Source organism: Haplochromis burtoni, unplaced genomic scaffold (assembly GCF_018398535.1).
Source record: "Haplochromis burtoni strain Fernald_Lab_line unplaced genomic scaffold, NCSU_Asbu1 Contig_47, whole genome shotgun sequence".
Lineage (NCBI taxonomy): Eukaryota > Metazoa > Chordata > Actinopteri > Cichliformes > Cichlidae > Haplochromis > Haplochromis burtoni.
This window is the reverse complement of record NW_024582408.1, coordinates 1,949,179-1,967,452: the sequence shown is the minus strand read 5'-3', so window position 1 is coordinate 1,967,452 and position 18,274 is coordinate 1,949,179. Positions and strand designations below refer to the sequence as shown.

Sequence of the window (18,274 nt, the reverse complement as noted above, 5' to 3'; positions counted from 1 at the left end):
CCCATTAAAACATCCCGGTCCAGAAAGAATGAGGACAGAAGTGTCTACTTACTTTGAAATATATATTTTACAAAGTACACACAGACATGTAATCTTTTTTTTTTAATTGCCAAATTGTTAAACACCTCAATATAAAATCCTGTTCATATACAAAGTCCAGCAGAGCTGTGAGTCAGTAAATACTAATAAATGTCCAGAAAGGAGAACATGAGACTTGGTTTTATTCAATCTGGGTCAGTCCATGAAACTCTGGAGATGTAACACAAACAAAAAAAAACCCCAAAGGTTTTCAGAATTGCATCTTATTGTTGTTGTTTTTGTTTTTTTGGGTGACTAAGCACCTTGGCTGAGACGTGTCGAGCGGCTGTCTGGGACTGACCCCTGCAGAGGGGCGACCAAAGGCCACTTTAGAGTGTGAAAATGTTCATTTCTCACTCTTCAGTGACATGACACGGAACAGGCAGAAACAGAAATATTAAACCTGCTCTCAAGAAAAAGATGCATCGCTGTTCTGTGAACTGCATGGCAAAAAAACAATAATAATAATGTTATTAATAATAATAATGATAATGATAAAAGTACCTAGATAGCTAGAGATCTTCTGACGTGATTTTAATAGCATGCAGCTGAATATATTTCCTACGGTAAAAAATAATAATTTACAATGAATATTTCTTTAATTTATTGATCTAAAGGAAAACATATGGAACATAAGACCGTTGTTGTTTGGTCAATATATAAAATCTTTAAAACATATTGAATGTTTTGTTATCAGAAGATAGCAAAAATATACAAACCAAAATGAAATACCCTTTTTAAATGTCCCATATACAGTATAAATATCCAACTAGGGATTAATTTTTTTAACCTACAGAATAGCAATATTAAACATAAATGGAAGTGTTCAAATATGATGGAAAATAAAAACTATTTTTCTGCTCGTTCCCCCTTTCTGAGTGGTCGCCATGAACAACAAACGGTCCTCCATCAAAAATAAGCAAAGCTTGTACTATTTTCTCTCTGTGCGCATCATAAAATACTAAAATAATTTGGCTAATCCCCCACTTCATCCCACCTCTAAAAACAGATGACTATTTTTGGTCTGAATTGCTCAAATTACACAATTAAATACACAAACGGGAAATGAAACACTAAGTAGAGACAAAAGGGAAAGTTTTTGGCACTAATATTTCTTCAGAGGGTTTGCAAAGCCCTGCATCCAGCAGGGCACTCATAACAGGAGTTTCTTGCTCTCTGTAGTGATGCTTCTGCTCTGCTTATACTGCTTCAATTCAGTCTGCAGCAGTGTGTTAAACATGTCCGGGTATGGTTGTGTGTTGATCTGGCAGTCGAAGAGTGAGATATGTAGTGACCATTCAGAAAGGGTACGTTTTCCGAGGGCTCCTTATAAGGCTTCGAACTCATCGATCCTCTGCTTGGTGTTGCCCTGCCTGATCTGTCGCAGAGTCTTGTATTTGTCTCGGCCAGCTCGCACGTTCTCACTGTGGAGGAGGTCGTTGGCGGTATTCTTGGATTCATCACGTGCCTGAGCCAGCTCTGAGGTCAGGGCCTGAGGGTGGAGGAAAGGAAGAAGAATGAGATCTGAGGGCAAAAACCAACAATGCCGCCTCTTATACAGTTCCATGAATGAGTCACCGTGTCCATTTTAGCTCACTATAGCCTCGAACTTTATACCCCACAAAGACATATGTGTTAATCAGTCTTTAACCTTCCATCTAGCAAATGCACATCATGTTTGGCACCTCCTACACAAAACAGTAGTTTGGAAACTCAGTTTCTGCATTTACACGTGGATGAGGACAACAAACATTTTTCCCCTCTTTTTTTGCCGTGAGACATCAACATCTCTGTATGATTAGAGTTCTAACAAGAGTTCTATCAATGTGTGTTGCTTTAGCGATAAACATTTTCTGTTTTTTTTTCTTTTCTTTATAAAAACACCAGTGTATGTGACGATGTAGCCTAAATTGCATACAGTGTTTCCAGCAGTGATCATTTGTCCAAGCTGTCTCCTGCTGTTTGACACGTGTGAGAAAGGACGGCTTGTCCTGATCTGATTCTCCTGACACTTTCTGAAGTTCATGGCTGAAAACAGGCTGTGACGACGTTCCTGTAAAATCACTACAGTTTGCTTGATCACTTCTAGATTGGTCCATTAAAAAAAAGGGCTTGAATATATTCTTCAGCCCTGAGAATTTTACACCGTTATCTCCTGTAAGTTAAACTTGGCTCAAAAATCAAATACATTTCCATGCATCTGCAAGAGATTTGGAAAAATTTCTCAGCAGATTCAAAATTTTCTTCCAAACTCTTGTAGTTTTCCCATTAAAAACAATGTGACTATTAGAAACAGAAAATATATATTAATCTGCGGCAGTTTCTGTGGCAGGAAACTGAGAGCTGACTTTGTATAAAGTAGTGAGCAGTAAAGTTTTTGCTCTCCACACAGGAAGCGACAATCAACTGGGTAATCGGCGATAACAGAAAGTCAATGACATATCTAGCAACTTGAAGCAATGACGAGTGAAATAACCTCTGGCCATGTGAAGTTTTTGCAACTTCTAGATGAGCACTTAGTTAATATTGATGTGAGTGAAACAAAAGATGCTGTTAACTGTTATATAGTATGGCGTGGTAAATGCCTTGACAACCAGAGCCCAAATCGTCTGCTAGCGACCAACTGTCAAAGCGATGCGTGATGAGCAGTTCGCTTCCTGCATAAACGCCGCTCATTTCTGAACGCAGCTTTGAGATAGGATACAGGGCGATCAGGTGACTGAGCTGGTCTCCAACATCAAGTTCAAACATTCAAAGGTACCGCTGATTTCAACTTCCTGATGTTATAGTCTAGTATAGATAATCGAGCCAGAGCTCAACAGCTCTGGTTCTACGTGAAGGTCGAAAGAGAAGTGATAACAGGATGAATGCGGTGAAACTTGTAATCTTTCAATTTTAACAGAAACTACAGCTGTGAACTGGTTTTTACAGAATGTAGTGCTATTCTAGTCTTATGGACTGCAAAAATTGCTTTGGTGTTAATAGTGTTTAAGTTAGATCAAGGCTTCAATGAGAACTCTGATGCATTCAATAACACCAGGCCCTTCTGTGCTTTCACGGCCAAACTGTTTGTTCCAGTTAAACTCTTCTCTGTCTAGACTTGTTTCAAGCTGTCAGCTAATTCGGACTAAGATTACCTGAGGAGGAAGTTCTATTTCTAAATCTGTCTGTACAGATCTTCTACCCTAATGTTGGGTAACACAGTAACAGATAAGCATGAACGCAGGTAATTCTTCCTGATTATTTAACTGAATTGCAGGAACCACACACGCAGCACTGTTTTTGTGTTCTATCCTTAACACAGCTGATAACCTCAGATAAAGGTGTTAATGTGCCATCACGCTCGCCAATGACTGACTGTGTGAGGTGCTAGTTTTCACCTTCAGCTGTTTCTGGACGCGCTCGTTCTTCTCGGCCTCAGTCAGGCGATCCTCCTCGTTGCGGTGGTCGTTGATGCCGTCCACGTGCAGGTCGGCGCTGTGCATGCTGGTGTTGTCGTCACTGTTGTCATCCATGAGGTGGTCGTACATGGGAGGAGGTGGTGGCGGCAGAGGCGTCGTCATTACATTGTGCAGCTCCTCCTTGGTTTTAATCAGATCGTCCTGGGCCTCACGGGCCTGGTGATGACAGAGAAGGTCAGTCAGCTCAAAATCAACGCTATAGAATTTCTAACTGCAAATATAAGGTCTGCAATAATTTAATTCAGTCCTTGTTTCAGACAGAAACAGCTGAGTGAGCCTGAGTAAACGGCACTGTGGTCACATTTAAGCTCTCACCCTGAGCTGCCATGAGTTGGCCTCCTCCTCCTTGCGTTTCTTAGCCTCCTCGAGCAGGCTGATCTTTGCTGTGTGCTCTGCCAGCTCAGCAGCCTGACACACACACACACACACACACACACACAAAAGAAAACAAGAAATAAGAGAAACATATTATTTTATACAGAAGGGCAAATAAAGACTCTTGTAGCAACCAAAAAAAATACATCTCATTTTGCTCATGTCTGTTGTCTTATACTACCACTATACTACTTCTATGCCTACACTTAAAGAGACTAGAACCTTCTCCTTCTAATGAGAAACTAACCTAACAGACCACAATTGTTTCAAAGCATTTCAAAGAGTTTCCAAAAATAAATATAGGCAGCTTGATTTATTGTAAGTGTCATATTAAATGACCTTTTTTCCCTGTTATGTTTTTACTTCTCCTCCCAAAAATAAAGAAACTTTGTTAATCAGATTTTAAATTTTCTGTAAGAATTTATTTTAATGTTAGTTTAAACCTTCCTTTGATCTTTCACTTGTTTGATATTTTTAGCTTTAAGCCTCAGTATGCATTACAAAAATATAAAATATTTATATTAAAAAATTCTAAAGAGTCACAAAGAAAACAGGTAGATTTAAAACTACATTTGATTACTAATTCAGAAAATATGATAGGAAACCAGTGTAAAAACTGTAATAGTTCATTTTTGGATTATTGCAAACTGCCGGCATCGTTAAAAAAAGAAATAATGAAACAGGAAGCAGCTGTCACTGTGAGGAGGCATCTTAATTAAACCTAACCAGACCGTGTAGCCTCTCTGGGTGTTGTGGTACATTCCTTCTCACAACTACAACAATGTCAACGGCTTGTCTTTCACCACACTGAAGTATACCCTGCTCAGCATTAAACGGCACGCCTTCTCTAGCTGTTCAGTGGGTGTAGGCTGCCTCCAGCAAGCCATGAAATTATGTGAAAGGTGCTCGACTGGAAAATGAAGTTAGTGAAAACACTATCGTTAATGAGATACGTGGGTTCAAACAAGTTCGTATCAATGCTCTCACACGTCTTCTGTGAGCGGAAGCTGCACATGGACTTAATCCATTACAAATGTCTTAATGGGGTTTAAGTAAAGAGGGTGTCACAGCAGGTGTCTAATAAAACTGTGTCTGGTGCCTGAGTGTGGAGTAGGAACCACAGCTTTTCGTGTCAGGACAGTTGAACTGAAGCACAGTCTTGCAGGTGGTTCTGAGGGGCTGTTAGCGGTGTGGACCAGCTAGACACTACAAAATGCTTTTGTCTGGATGCTTATCATGAGCATCCACCTATGTAACAGTATTGAAATGAGAGGAAAATAAAGGAAAAATCACAAAAGACTGATTTAAAACACTGACCAGCTGCTCCTGACTCTTCTTCTGTTGCTCAGAGTGGCGGGCCAGCTCCTCTTTAGCCAGCAGGGCAGCCTGACGCTCTGCCTCCAGACGAGCTGCCTCCTCCTCTGCTCTCCTGCGCTCCTGCTCCAGCATCATGGCTCTCTGCAGCTGGTCTTGCAAATCTAACATGCAAAAAGAGGGGGAAAGAAAATATAATATGACACAAATACTTTATCTAAACGTGTAGATATTTATGTTCATATGTTATTTTTTTCATTATCTTATAAGCTAACAGAGCAGCAGTATATATCTGTATATTTGTTACTATTAACTGAGACCACCACCTCACAGCAGTCTCTTAATAAGGAAGTTCAATAAAAAGTAAACCTGTCAGATGTCAAACATGTTTCCTGAATACCAACAAAGCTCTGCACCATGACTGTGTGAATGCTTTCTTATTTATAATGCTCCAGGTGTTTGATCAGCTGGAATTTAAATCATTTAAGAACAAACACTGGGAATCAGAGTTAATTTACAACCAGACTGCTTCCGTAAGTCAATCAAATTGTTTTGTCTTTTGTTTATGACAAAAAAGCAGAGAGTCCATTCCAAGATGTAGTTTTTGTTCCTCTGTTTTGAATACAGAGCCATATGTAATCAAAAAGACAATGACTACTAATAACTGTGCTTCATTCCGTGCTGCTTTTAGTGTTATTTTGCGGGCAGGGGGTTGCCTTTGATTAATCATTTAATTTACACAACAAGTAAACTGAATGCATATCCTAATGACCTATTGTTACCAACCTGCATAACAACACATACACACATATTCCAAATATTTTCACACACACACTCAGATACATCTTTCCCCTCGCCTCACCTTTCTCTGCCTTCTTGGTCTTCTCCTCAAACTGGTAGAGCCTCATCATCAGGTCCTGCTTCTCTTGCTCCATCTGCTCCTTCTCTTTCTCAATGGCCTCTCTCTTCTTCTTCTCATTCTCCAGCTGGGCTCTGCAGATAACAGAAAGCAGCCGTGAGGACACAAACAGAACTGATGTAGTTGATACATGGTTACTGCAAAAGGCACACACACAAACGTGGCATTTGGTGCATGTTTGCAAAAACTGCTCTATAAGAGCTGGTGAAAACAACAAGACATTTAAATATGATTTTTTTCACGCAGTCATATTATACAGGTGAAGTCTTGTGATTTTAAGTTGCATGACACTCACAAAGACTTGGCAAACTGAATGACTTCAGGGTTTATGAGAGCTATAAAAAGCTGGCATGAAATCAGCTGATAGAAGGATGTGAGCAGAGCCCTCAGTAACCAAGAATTTTACTCACAGCAATGAAATTATTGGCTTCAGTTAATTTTTTAACTAATTGTTTGTCCACTAAATGTCCAAATAATTCATTAGTAACTTAGCAATTAACTTTTATATACTGGGTTATGATTAATTAATTATGATTCATTCTTAAACACCATTTTAGTCTCTTACAAACTCTTGGAATCCACTATAATTTTAAAATACTCCTCAGAAAACTTTACGTCAATCTGCCTTAATCTAAAAAACTGAACAGTTCATTTTCTCAAATTTGGGATAAGTTATTCATCTCTCTATTCCCTATTCTTAGTTAAACTTCATTTGACTCTCTTCACATCCTGCTCATGTCTCCTGCTGCAGAAAAAAACCTGATATCTCTCTGGGTTTGTTAATGTTTAAACGGGACATGAAATGCTACACACATCAAAGCTAATATACACAATTGATCACTGCTCTCAAAAACTGGCATAGATGTAACACTGTCTGTGAAGCTGGATTTAAGAAATAAGTGCTTAAAGTTTAGCGCCATTTTCTTTTAGCGTGACGTCGTGTGATTGGCTGGTTGCAATAGATTTACATTAGTTATTGTTAGCTAACTAATGATAGAATCGATAATACCGAGGAAAATAACAACACTAAAACTAGGGGATCGCAGTTGTGTTGCCCTAAATAGAACAATGAGTTCTATGTTAAGAAACTGAGCCAATAGTGTCAATTTCCACTGTCTGTCTCTTTAGCAGTAATTGGCTGCTCGCTGTTTGGCTAGCTGCACTCAAACAGGAAAATCCAGCTGTTAGCCATAATATTTGGGTTTGTAAAGCACTTTATAAATGAGTACTTAGTAAGGTAGTTAGTTTTAGTGTCATTATTTTCAACTGAGTTATTGATTCTCACTAAATAGACTTACATTAGTTTATGTTAGCTATTACCGCAACCAACCACATGACATCACGCTCCGCACAGACAGATGGCGCTAAACATGGTTTTAAAACTTTAAGCATTTATTTCTTAAATTCAGTTTCACAGACAGTGTTACATCTATGTCAGTTTTTGAGAGCAGGGATAACTGAATTAAGTTAGCCTTTGTGTAGCGTTTCATGTCCCTTTTAAATAAAGTTTCATAAGGGACTCATCGTAAACCATCTGGTAATTATGTTTGAACACCAGTCAACCTGATTACTGGACAGACTGCGGGCTACTATGCGCGAGCCTGAACTGGTGATCTGATGTCTCTCTCTCCGGTATTCACTGTTGTTGTCTGTTCATGGTTGTCTGTGTTTGAACAGCTGTGTGGGACAGACAGTGAGCTGACAGCTGCTGTTGAGATCAGGGTCAACATCCATTCAGCTCAGTGAACACAGAAAGTACATTTCCTACACTTCACCTTTTTTGTAGTTATTATATCAAACCTCTAATATTTTCTGTGCACCCTTTTCTTTCCTCCCTGACCTCTAAATAAAAATCAATCAAGTTACTGTGAAAATAATAACTGATAAGGGGTGTTAGTAGCAGCTGCAGCAATGACGTGTTCTAATGTTGTGGTTGATTGCTCATTTTATTCACAGCTGACTCAGTGAAAACACATCAGCTCTTATCAAAATCTCAGTGAATGGCACAAGGGTAAAACCATAATAGTCTAGAGGGTTTATGTTCTTACTTATGTTCTTAAGACAACAGTTACACAATAATTTTTAAGTGTGAAACTACTTCTTAAATTACACTCATCTCCACAATCTGCGTACCTCTCCATCTGCTTCTGGTGTTTCTCCTCTTTGGCCTGGGCCTTCATCTGCTGCACCTCAATTGTGTCGGGTTTACGGCGACGCATGTACAGCTCGTGGTTGCCCATGCACAGGTGCAGGATGCGCTTGTTTATGCGCAGTCTCGGGGCGTAAAACACAAAGTCCTGAATTTGGGAAAAGAATCAAACAATAAGAACGATAAGGAGAAAACAGAACAGACACTGGGCTGAATAATGAATACTGGTGCTAAAAAAAAAAAAAAACAACCTCCACTCGTAGTAAAAGGCAGAGCAGCCTGAAGTGCACAGATAAGGTTTATACCACTTGCTTTTTTGTGTGTGTCTGCAGTCAATCACTAACAGCGCTGCCTAGAAAGCAGCTCTGGCTATTCTTTATGCTCGATTGTAATGGGAGATATGCCCAATGGTTTCCCCCTCCGCTGCAGAGAAACATGATACCACAGGCAAAATGGAAGCAGCGAGCTTAAATACAGAAACACACTGTAACCCAATACGCCCTGAAAAGCCTGATATTAAAGACAAAGAATGCTTTAAGTAAGGGAAATTACATAGAAAAATAGGACCTTTGAAAGAAGAGGTGTGTGTTTGTGTGTGATTGCTTAGATGAGATTTCTCACCGGAGATTTCTTGTCAATAGGCTTGATGATGAATTTCTTATCATTGAAAGAAATGTTTCTGATTTCACTCCAGGGGAAGCCAATCTTAGGGGTCAGTCTGAAGGAGAAAGCACAAGAAAATAAATGTGAAATATATAGGATAATGTGGATGTCCACTGGGACACAATAATAATCATTTTCTGATATAGTGTGACCTTCCTGCATGTTTCCACTGAGATAGATAATGGTGCCAATACAGTGTTTTAAACAGAAAAACCTGAATTGTCTGCTAAGTACGAGTGCATTTTTCCACCAAAAATGTTGTACATAATTAACCACAGCTTTCTTTTTTCACACTGTAAAAAACTGATTGCTCTTGGTCTTCTCTTGTATGAACTGTTTTGTTATCTAGATGGCCTAAAAAAACATCAGTATTTACACCTCCGCCTCTTTAAAAAAAATGGACTTGCACAGAGCATGATGACGAAATAAAATACTACATCACACCCAGTTTTTATTGTCTTCATACTGGTTTCAGGTCTCGTCCTGAGGTTTTATTGCTGGTTTACACGGCATTGAAAGGTTTAGAACTTTCATCCTTAGACAAGTGTCTCTTTCATTCTGTTCCAAGCTCAAAATACTGACCTACAATGACAAAGATCTTAATAAAATTAGACTTTTTAAGTAGCTTGAGTGATTACTCCAATAAAATTTATTTTATTACAATTTAAGTAATGTTTCCAGCACTTTCCTTGGAATAATGTGCATTCTTATCAGTTGTTATTAACACTTCAGCTCCAGCGGTTAATAGATTAATAGACAAGTAATCAGCAACTGAGAAACAAGTCATCGTTTCACTTTTCTCGAATTTATGCTAAAATCTCTACTTATAGTTTCTCAAATGTAAAAAACGCACTTTTTATGTCACATTATTTTATTTTGGACTAAACAACCAAACTGAAGGCAGCTTGGAGTATATTTGTGACTCTCAATTCTAGCCCCATTTATTATAAGAATACAGACAGTTTACATATCATAAAGCTATAGAAATACACTGAACAATCTCATTTGGATCTCATTTCATTCATTCTGAGTCAGAATAATCCTCTTAGCATGGATTTCAGTAACGAAGTAGGAGGGATGAATCTGGGGTGTGGCAGGCTACTTGTAGTGCCAGAAAAAAAAACGGAACAAATGCCTGTCTTTCGACACAATGGAGAGGCCCATAATGTGATGATCTGAAAAAGCAGCCGCACACCTGCCAACGAAACTATGAAACTATGAAACTATGAAACTATACTCCCTGAACTGGAATTTCGCTCCAGCTGACCCTGACACATGCCTGTGGAATTGAGAAAACAATGTGGAAGTTATCTGCTGAGTATTTCTATCACACTTCTGTGGTCTACGGAGGTGTGCTTTATCAACTCATTTTGGTAGCACAGAACTCTTTGCTCAAAACTTGTTTCGATTTTTGCTTTGAAAAGGAAAAACCATGAATAAATGGATTTTACTACCAAGTCTCTCTTTTAACTAATTCACTAATGTATAAGAATTCATGTGTAAGAAATATTAGCATTTGATTGCAATGGCTGCAAAAACTAAATATATGAGTAATAAAAGGTGTGCTCCAGCTTCAAGTACTGCTGCAGTCTGTAAATGAAAATTTGTTGTAAATTGACAGTAAAAGGTCAGATAATGATAGCTGCACAAAGCTGAAGAGATAACAGAGAGTAATGCTGCATACTCGGGATACTCTGAGACAGAGCTGCATGGGTGCAGCCGTCTTTGCTTCAAGCTGTACACTGGTCCTACAAAAAGCTATGTTGTAGCTGTTTACTGGCACCAGGGGGCAGTGTCAAGAAAATGTGTGGAATAACTGGTCTGTGGGCTACTCTTGTTTGAGTTTCTGCTGTTATGTGTCCTTTTGCTGAGCTCTCATTGCAAAAGACTTTGCACCTCCGAGACTGATTCTCAGCTGGAAAAGGGTGCATGCCCACTCCGGATCAGAATGGAACTGAAAGGCAGACTGGTGTGGCATCTTGGTGACAGGGATACTGTATCGGAGAGAAGGCAAAGCTATAGATTTACAAGCTGGATGCAGTGACCAAAAGAATGATATTGGAGATAGAACTGGCAAAAAGGACCTTCCCTCAAAGGGAGTCTGTACTCAGTGTCAGAGATAAGGAGAGGAGATCAGTCATTCAATAGGGACTCTGAGTAGAGCCACTAAAGGAAGTGGTTCAGGCATTTGACAAAGACCTCTCCTGGGTGCAATGTTTCCGGCATGTCCTACTGGAAGGAGTCACTGTGGCAGACCCAGGACACAATCAAGAGTTTGTGTCTCTAAGTTGGCTTGGAAACACCTTGGTGTCCCCATGGAAGAGCTGAAGGAGGTGGCCAGGAAAAGAGATGACTGGGCGTCTCTGAGTGGACTGCTGTCCCCACGAGCCGGCCAAGTAGCAGAAAACAGATGATGGCTGTTAAAAACAATGAAAACTGTCCACTGCAGCTGCTGTTTATGTCTTTCATGCTACTTTTGGGAGCTTTTTTTTTATTAACAATATTTCCTCTTCATGGTCCTCCTGTCTGCTTATGCAAATTTAAAATTCCAACCTACATCAAAATCCCCTGCACACAAGTGCATCTGTACAGGTTGCATACCCAAAATCATTCACTCTATGTAGTAAAATGCCTCCACAAACAGACACAATTCTCCTTGAGACACCAGACTCATTCTGCTGATAATATCATTTATTATTTGCTGACTTTAGTAGCTAGCAGAACTAACTTACATCTGAATGTGCCACCAATTAATTTAAGAACCGTCTCATTATGCTTAGGCCCAACTGGTTACCAGTTTTTAGGCCTGGGGATTGCAACGATGATGGACAGGAGTCACAAATCATCACTTTCACCGACTGACAAAGAAGTCTAAACTAAAGCTTAAATGAGTGACTAATTAAGAAACAACCGTGTGGTAATATGTGGCATTAACAGCTACTCAACGAACAAAAAGGCAAAAATTATCAGCCGGCATCTTTACTCTTTTAAAATATGCATCAGTAATCTACTGAAAATCCCAATATTGGTCAGGCTCTACAACAAAAAAATTTATAAAAAAAAAAAGCAAAAACTGCCCTTTAAAAATGAGCTACAGCAGCGGGAGCAGAAGGAGTTAATCCAGCTCCAGCCTGGGTGAAACCTTGGCTGCACTGTTGCATTGTGGGCCGGCTGCCCTCATTGGAGAGAGAGTGTTGTAGGTTTGCTTTGCATTCTTAAGTGCTGCACAGCTTGAAAAACCAGTCGGCGTAGCCATGGTTACAGCAGAGGGCACCATGGAGGAGAGGCATTTTTATGCTGATCCCAGCGAGCGCACAAAGAGACACTCACACGAGACCTGGTCTGATTCCTAACAATATATTTGCTCTCTTCTTGGAGGTTTCATACCTCAAGCTGTTAAATTAGACTTAAAGTGAAATGAAGCGCAGGAATGACTCAAACACAATGGCAGTAAGGGTAATTAAATCATTTAGATTTGAGAGGACAATAAACCAAGCTTGTAAATGTTCAGTTAGAGGCCTGATGAGGGAGCTGAGATGCCAAGCTTTCTCTTTAAAATGTCACCATTGTACTGTGCTCATTTGTTCCACAGACATAGCAGACCGCACTGCATGGCAGGAAAGTGGACAAACTTAATACGTGAAGAGTGACAATCGAAGCCAAAGCTGGCAGCTTTTCCAAGCACGGGGTCAGTGACTGAAATGCAAGTCATCTGGGATGGCATGCCCCTTTAACACAGTGCACTTCACTCCAGTAACCACACACAGGAGGCCACAGGGGATCTCAGAAGTCATTTCACCAAACCAGACGGTGATTATCTCCCAAAGTGTCTTGGCCTACAAACAAAGTGGAAAATCACAAGCAATGCCAGAAAGCAATGTGGAAACACCCAATCACCAGTGTGTGTTGGATCTCTCAAAAAGTAGGTCTGCCTTCAAGCACAGCACCACAAACTGATCAAAGGATAGAAAAAATACAAACATTTACTTTGTTTTATTTGTTTGTTTTTAACAGAAAAAATGGGTAGAGATTGACTGTACACTTTAGCCTGGTTAAGCAAGTTTATCTCAGTGTTACCAAAGGTGAGAATGAGAACTGAATCAGATGGAATGAAAGGCGAGGCAAAATGTCTGCAGCTTTTGTATATCATCTGCATGTTTAAATGGCCCAAAAATGCGTCCGGAGATTTTTTTTCCCATTCAGAATTATGTAGAGCATGAAGTGAACCTCTACAAACAACTGATAACCTTTATCTCTAAAAGAGATTAGGTCACAGTCACCCAAGGCAGTCAAAAAATAAGTACTAAAGTCATGAAACCACATTATGTGCCAATTTGTGGTCCAAAACCCAGAAGAACTCCAAATAAGAACCTATTATTTGACCTGCACAGCAGACTTTTGACTCAAAGTAAACTTTTTTTTAAAATTTCTAACTATCTGTATCTCCTGTGTCTTCATTGTTATTCTTGTCATACTGCCTGCTGTAGAACAGGAACAGTGATTAAGCACAGACATGAACCTGGCTCAGCCAGTTTAGTTGTGCAAATGGTAAATGGACTGGTTCTTATGCACCACTTTTCAACTGTACTTGAGCACTTAAAGCGCTTTATACAGCATGTCTCAAGCCCTTTTTCTACACCTAACACTCACACCACAGATTGCTGGTGATGGTTCAATCTGATTAGTAGATGGCCTGGTCTACCTCCTGAGCCACAGCCACCCCAGGGCCACAGCTACTCCAACAACAAGAAGAGACACCAACACAGAGGCCATGTACTTGAAGGAGCTTACTTGTCATCCTTCTCATAAATATTGAGTCCCAAGGCGTCCACTCCCAGACGCAGCTCTGTTCCCTTCTTATTCTTGATGTCGAAGTAGTTGACTCCGTACATTTCAAGGTCCTGGGCGATCTTCAGGTACTCCAGCATAGCATCCTCCCTGCAAGAACAGGCAAAGATCAGGACATGAAAACCACAATTCCTTTTAGTAATGCAGGATTACACAAAAATAATTCTTAACAGAACTGCAGAAAAACAGTAACTCACTTCAGCATCCCGTGGTGCTCCTCGTGCCACACCTGGATCCTCTCCTCCCACTGATCTTTGGATAACTTGTGCTGTTCCATGACTCTGTAGACAGAAACAGAGAAAAAAATGTATGGGATTAATGTAGAAATATGCTATTTTCATGCAGTTTCTGTGGTATAAAGTGGAACTTTATGCTATGGGATAGCATAACGTGGCAACCCTCTGGCTGATCTGGGAATTTTGTTCTCTTATCCTGCATCAAAGATATAGTAAAAAGCACAAAATGCTGTTGAGTTACTTTAGACTTCACGCTCCATCCTAATGCATATATGTTCATGTCTGTGTGGTTGGAGGGGCTTAGAGCTGCATGCGTGGTTTTTTTGTTGTTGTAGATTTCTAGAAGAATTTCAAATTTCTTGCTTAGATCAGTACAAGGCAGCACTTTGTTGTTTAGTTTTGCAACAATCTCTACACCTTTGGGACAGACACATAAAGCATTACGCCCAGACATTTAAAGTGCCAATCCCTGACATACCCACTCACATTTAAAATCCTGTTCCTGGTTACTAAGCGTGGTAAAATATATATATGAAGAGTAACTGCATATATCTAGGTGAGGGTGGAACAAGAGCCAATCTAAACAGATTACAAGCATAATTTGCTCTTAACTCATTGTTAATTAGAAACAATGTTTCCTCAATAAAATCCATCTCCTCTTTTGTTTCTTTGGGTGGAGACACTATGAATTTCTTTGGAGCTGGTTCAACCAGTGCTGCTGATTTTAAGCATGCTACTTCCTTTTTTCAAAAGGACAAACAAGTGATTTAGATTAATAAGCCAAGTCTGCAAGTCTCAATTAGTGGCTCTGAGCTCACATCTCACCTGTGTGGCAGTAGGCGCTCAGACACTAGGTACCCAGGCCGGTGGACATCCTTATCGTAGTCTCCAAACTTGGCCTGAACAGAGTAGGAGGCCAGCAGCACGGCTGTCTCTGGTGGGCAGTAGACCTCGTCGCTCAGGATGCTCTCCTTCACCTGCAGAAAGAAGAGCTTCTGGGTGATCTCCTGGATCAGCTCCTCAGAAACGTCCTCAGGGAAGAACTTGCCACGAAACTTGAACTGCAGGGGGTTCTCCTTCTTCACATCCTGAGATGACACCTGGAGAGAAATTATACAATAAACATACTCACTTACTGCCTTGATAAGTTGGTTAGATAAGAGGCTGATATCTTATCAAAGCAACTGCTATCTCAAAGTATTCCAAGTAATTTTATGGACGGGTTTTCATTTTCATTCAACTTTTCAAAATGATTGTCAAGCTGTGACTTCAGTTTCAAATTGTAAAACTGGACTGTATAAATGCCAGAACTGTCAGAGTGTAAATCAAGACTTTCTGTAGCAAGAATCATCCTGTGAATCATGACGCTATAAAAGCATGTTTTAAAAAAAATTTCTCTAACAAATGTACTATTATTGGCTACAAAACAATCACAATCGGTGGTATAAATAATGGATTTGATCCACACTTTAAACCGTATGAAACCCATTGCGCTGTAATGACCTAAAAAGGGGGATCTGCCCTTTCATTTAGTCGAAATAAACTTTATTAACTCCCAGCTACAGTGTGTGTTTACACAATACACCTCTTCCTCTCATTTCAAAACAGGAACCAGGCAGTCTTGATGAAGAGAATGGGACCAGGAATATTCCAGTTTGATCATTGCATTGTGCTGATGAGCTGCACTGTCAGCAGACAGTGTACAGTTTGCTGCTGCTGACTGAGGCAAGTATAACTCTCTCTTTGTCTCTCTCTCTCTTTCCCTCTCTCTTCGAAAAAAAATTATAAATTGACAGGACAGATTAGCATCGTTTCTGGCATTTGTTTCATTCAGAAAAGTATTACTCATAACCTTTCTTTTCAAATCTATTAGAGATAAACAAGATCAGTGTACTCAACATTATTTTAAAAATCTGAGCTTAACCCTCCACATGGGAGCCGAAAAAGAGGCTGGTGTACATTTCAAAAATTATCCCACACATTTTTCTTTCATGTAAAAACGTGGTGCCTCCCTCCCTGCTTCAGTTTGAGATTCAGAAGTAGCACCCAACTAGTGGTTCAAATTTGGAATCAATTATCGTCAGATCAGATTATTAGGACAGGATCAGCTGCAGAGTTGAACATGTGGACTATGGACATATGACTTTATCACCTGGCTGATTTTCTTTAGGCTGCTCCCTTATTCACAAGCTTTACATTTGATTTGGCAGATTTATTTTTATTTTAAAAACCTAATGCCCTCTTGACGCAACCCCAAAAAGGATCTGGGTCCCCTCCCGGAATCGAACCAGGGATCTTTTGTTTATCAGGCAAATGTGTGCTTTTCACAAGACTGTTTTTGTCCGTTTGATAATGCAGATCAACACTGAGCCGAGGCCAGGTAAAGTGTGTTTACTCAGGGAAAGAGAAGAACATAACAGAGGCAGCTATGGTTCACAAAGAGTTCATACTCTTTGTCAAATAATCCACCTCCAGCTGATAACATGTAGCCCTGACCCCCTCCACCCCTTCCACCCTCCTTAGCCACCGCAGCACACAGAAACCAGGTGCCATGTCATATTACGAATATAGCAATATAGCAGCTACTGACTGAATGAAAGGCAAACAAGAGACCTTTGAATACATCGCCCCCTCAGAACAATGCATTCTTTCTCTATTACTCCATACTAATCAAAAGGGAAGGGTGTGAAAGGAGCCAAGCAGACATGACATACATGCACAGTATGCAGGAATCAGGTACCATGTAATGAAAAGGAAAGTGCCCATCAAAGTATAAATAAGACACAGGTTTGGCAATATCAATAATAATAATCATTCACAATTAAGTATCAATACACACACACACACACACACACACTCACAAAAACATATTTTAAAGCTGGGTTTTACCTTTTTGTCCAGTTTTAGCCAAGTGTGGTAACCTTTGCCGTCCACATACTGAAGCCCGAAGTACCAAATTTCACGCAAGCCAATGGTTTTTACCACCTGCACAGAGAAACAGAAAGCACTCAGATTTAGCAGAGCTACAACAGCTATTCCTTTTATCGCCTAACGCACTACAACAGAAATCTTTTTGTAGCTTAATAACATTTTTATTATCTGGATGTGACACAAAGTTTTTCATTTTCAGAAAAATACAAAGATCATGGCCTTCATGCCTTGTAATTTTCCACATAATCACACTAACTTGTAATTTTTCTCCTCTCACAATGACGAGTTGTGAAAAGGCCTTTGAAGGATTTTCAACCTTTGGCAAAGTCTATACAATCTATCCTTAAGATGACATACTCAGGTACCACAGTAATCTGGTGGACAGCCCTCATAGTATTACACATTCTCAGGCTTTAGTTAATGCAGTTAGACACTGCCAGGACAAACAAAGGTACGCTCTTAAATGCTACATGTTTGATCCCTCTGGCCACATAAGATCCTGGGCATGAACCACTGTAAAACCATTCACTGTATTCTTACTGGTCTCTGAGGATCCCTGAGGAACATTTTCTTTTAAATCACAAAAAACACAGTTAAGACAATAAGTAAATCGCCACAACAATAACTGGAAAATATCATTTTTAACGATCATTCAATATTAATAAGTAATCATGCAGCAAAACAAGACTCTTTTGATTAAATGCAACACTTAGCTAAATCCACAATGTTTTTCTCTTCTTGATAGATATCAACAAGTCCCTGAATGAAAGAAGACTGGCTTTGTTTTAGACCTTTAGATGGATTGTATTTAGTGCAGCAGCAACAAGACGAGAGCCTGGAATAAGAGAGCAAGAGCACTTCAGCCTGCATCTCACCTGTAGTGAAACTCATAAGGCTTGAGAAAACAATCGGTCCTTTCATGGTGCTTTTAGATTTGGGGTCCACAGACTGAGAGGGAGAGATACCAGAAGGAACAGCGACACATATACCTAAATGAGCTTCTGTTTCACATTCAGTTGAAGAAATCCCTGATACCACTTTGCCGTTGAAGTAATCCGTATAAGCTTACCAACAACATTGTGGTTCGCCTAAAAAAATTAACTAGCTTCCAAAATATGCTGTACAAGTTACGGACACCTGCTGACAAAGGATTTTGAAAATAATACAGTTCATTAGAGGTGGATTAAATCTGAACCCGGGGACACGGTTTTAGTGGACTGACTTCGCAGCAGGGTGATTTGGCAGGTTGCCTCGACTTTAATGGGTTGCTGCTAGTTTACCTCAATATCCGTCAAGAGCT

The 18,274-nt window shown here is 39.8% G+C and overlaps 1 protein-coding gene across 2 annotated transcripts in view; it reads right to left on the bottom strand.

Annotated features, from left to right (window-relative positions):
• Positions 1-87: 87 nt before the first annotated feature.
• Positions 88-18,274, bottom strand: part of ezrb (ezrin b) — a 30,010-nt gene continuing 11,823 nt past the window's right edge. For both annotated transcript variants that reach the window (XM_014333351.2, XM_005921540.3), the window contains 11 exons: positions 16,933-17,028; positions 14,869-15,143; positions 14,005-14,088; positions 13,751-13,897; positions 8,918-9,014; positions 8,281-8,444; positions 6,091-6,221; positions 5,232-5,392; positions 3,855-3,947; positions 3,459-3,695; positions 88-1,570 (listed from right to left, as the gene is read on the bottom strand). In XM_014333351.2, coding sequence (XP_014188837.1) covers positions 1,406-1,570; positions 3,459-3,695; positions 3,855-3,947; positions 5,232-5,392; positions 6,091-6,221; positions 8,281-8,444; positions 8,918-9,014; positions 13,751-13,897; positions 14,005-14,088; positions 14,869-15,143; positions 16,933-17,028 — 1,650 coding nt within the window. In that variant the 3' untranslated portion in view covers positions 88-1,405. The remainder of the gene's footprint in view (positions 1,571-3,458; positions 3,696-3,854; positions 3,948-5,231; positions 5,393-6,090; positions 6,222-8,280; positions 8,445-8,917; positions 9,015-13,750; positions 13,898-14,004; positions 14,089-14,868; positions 15,144-16,932; positions 17,029-18,274) is intronic.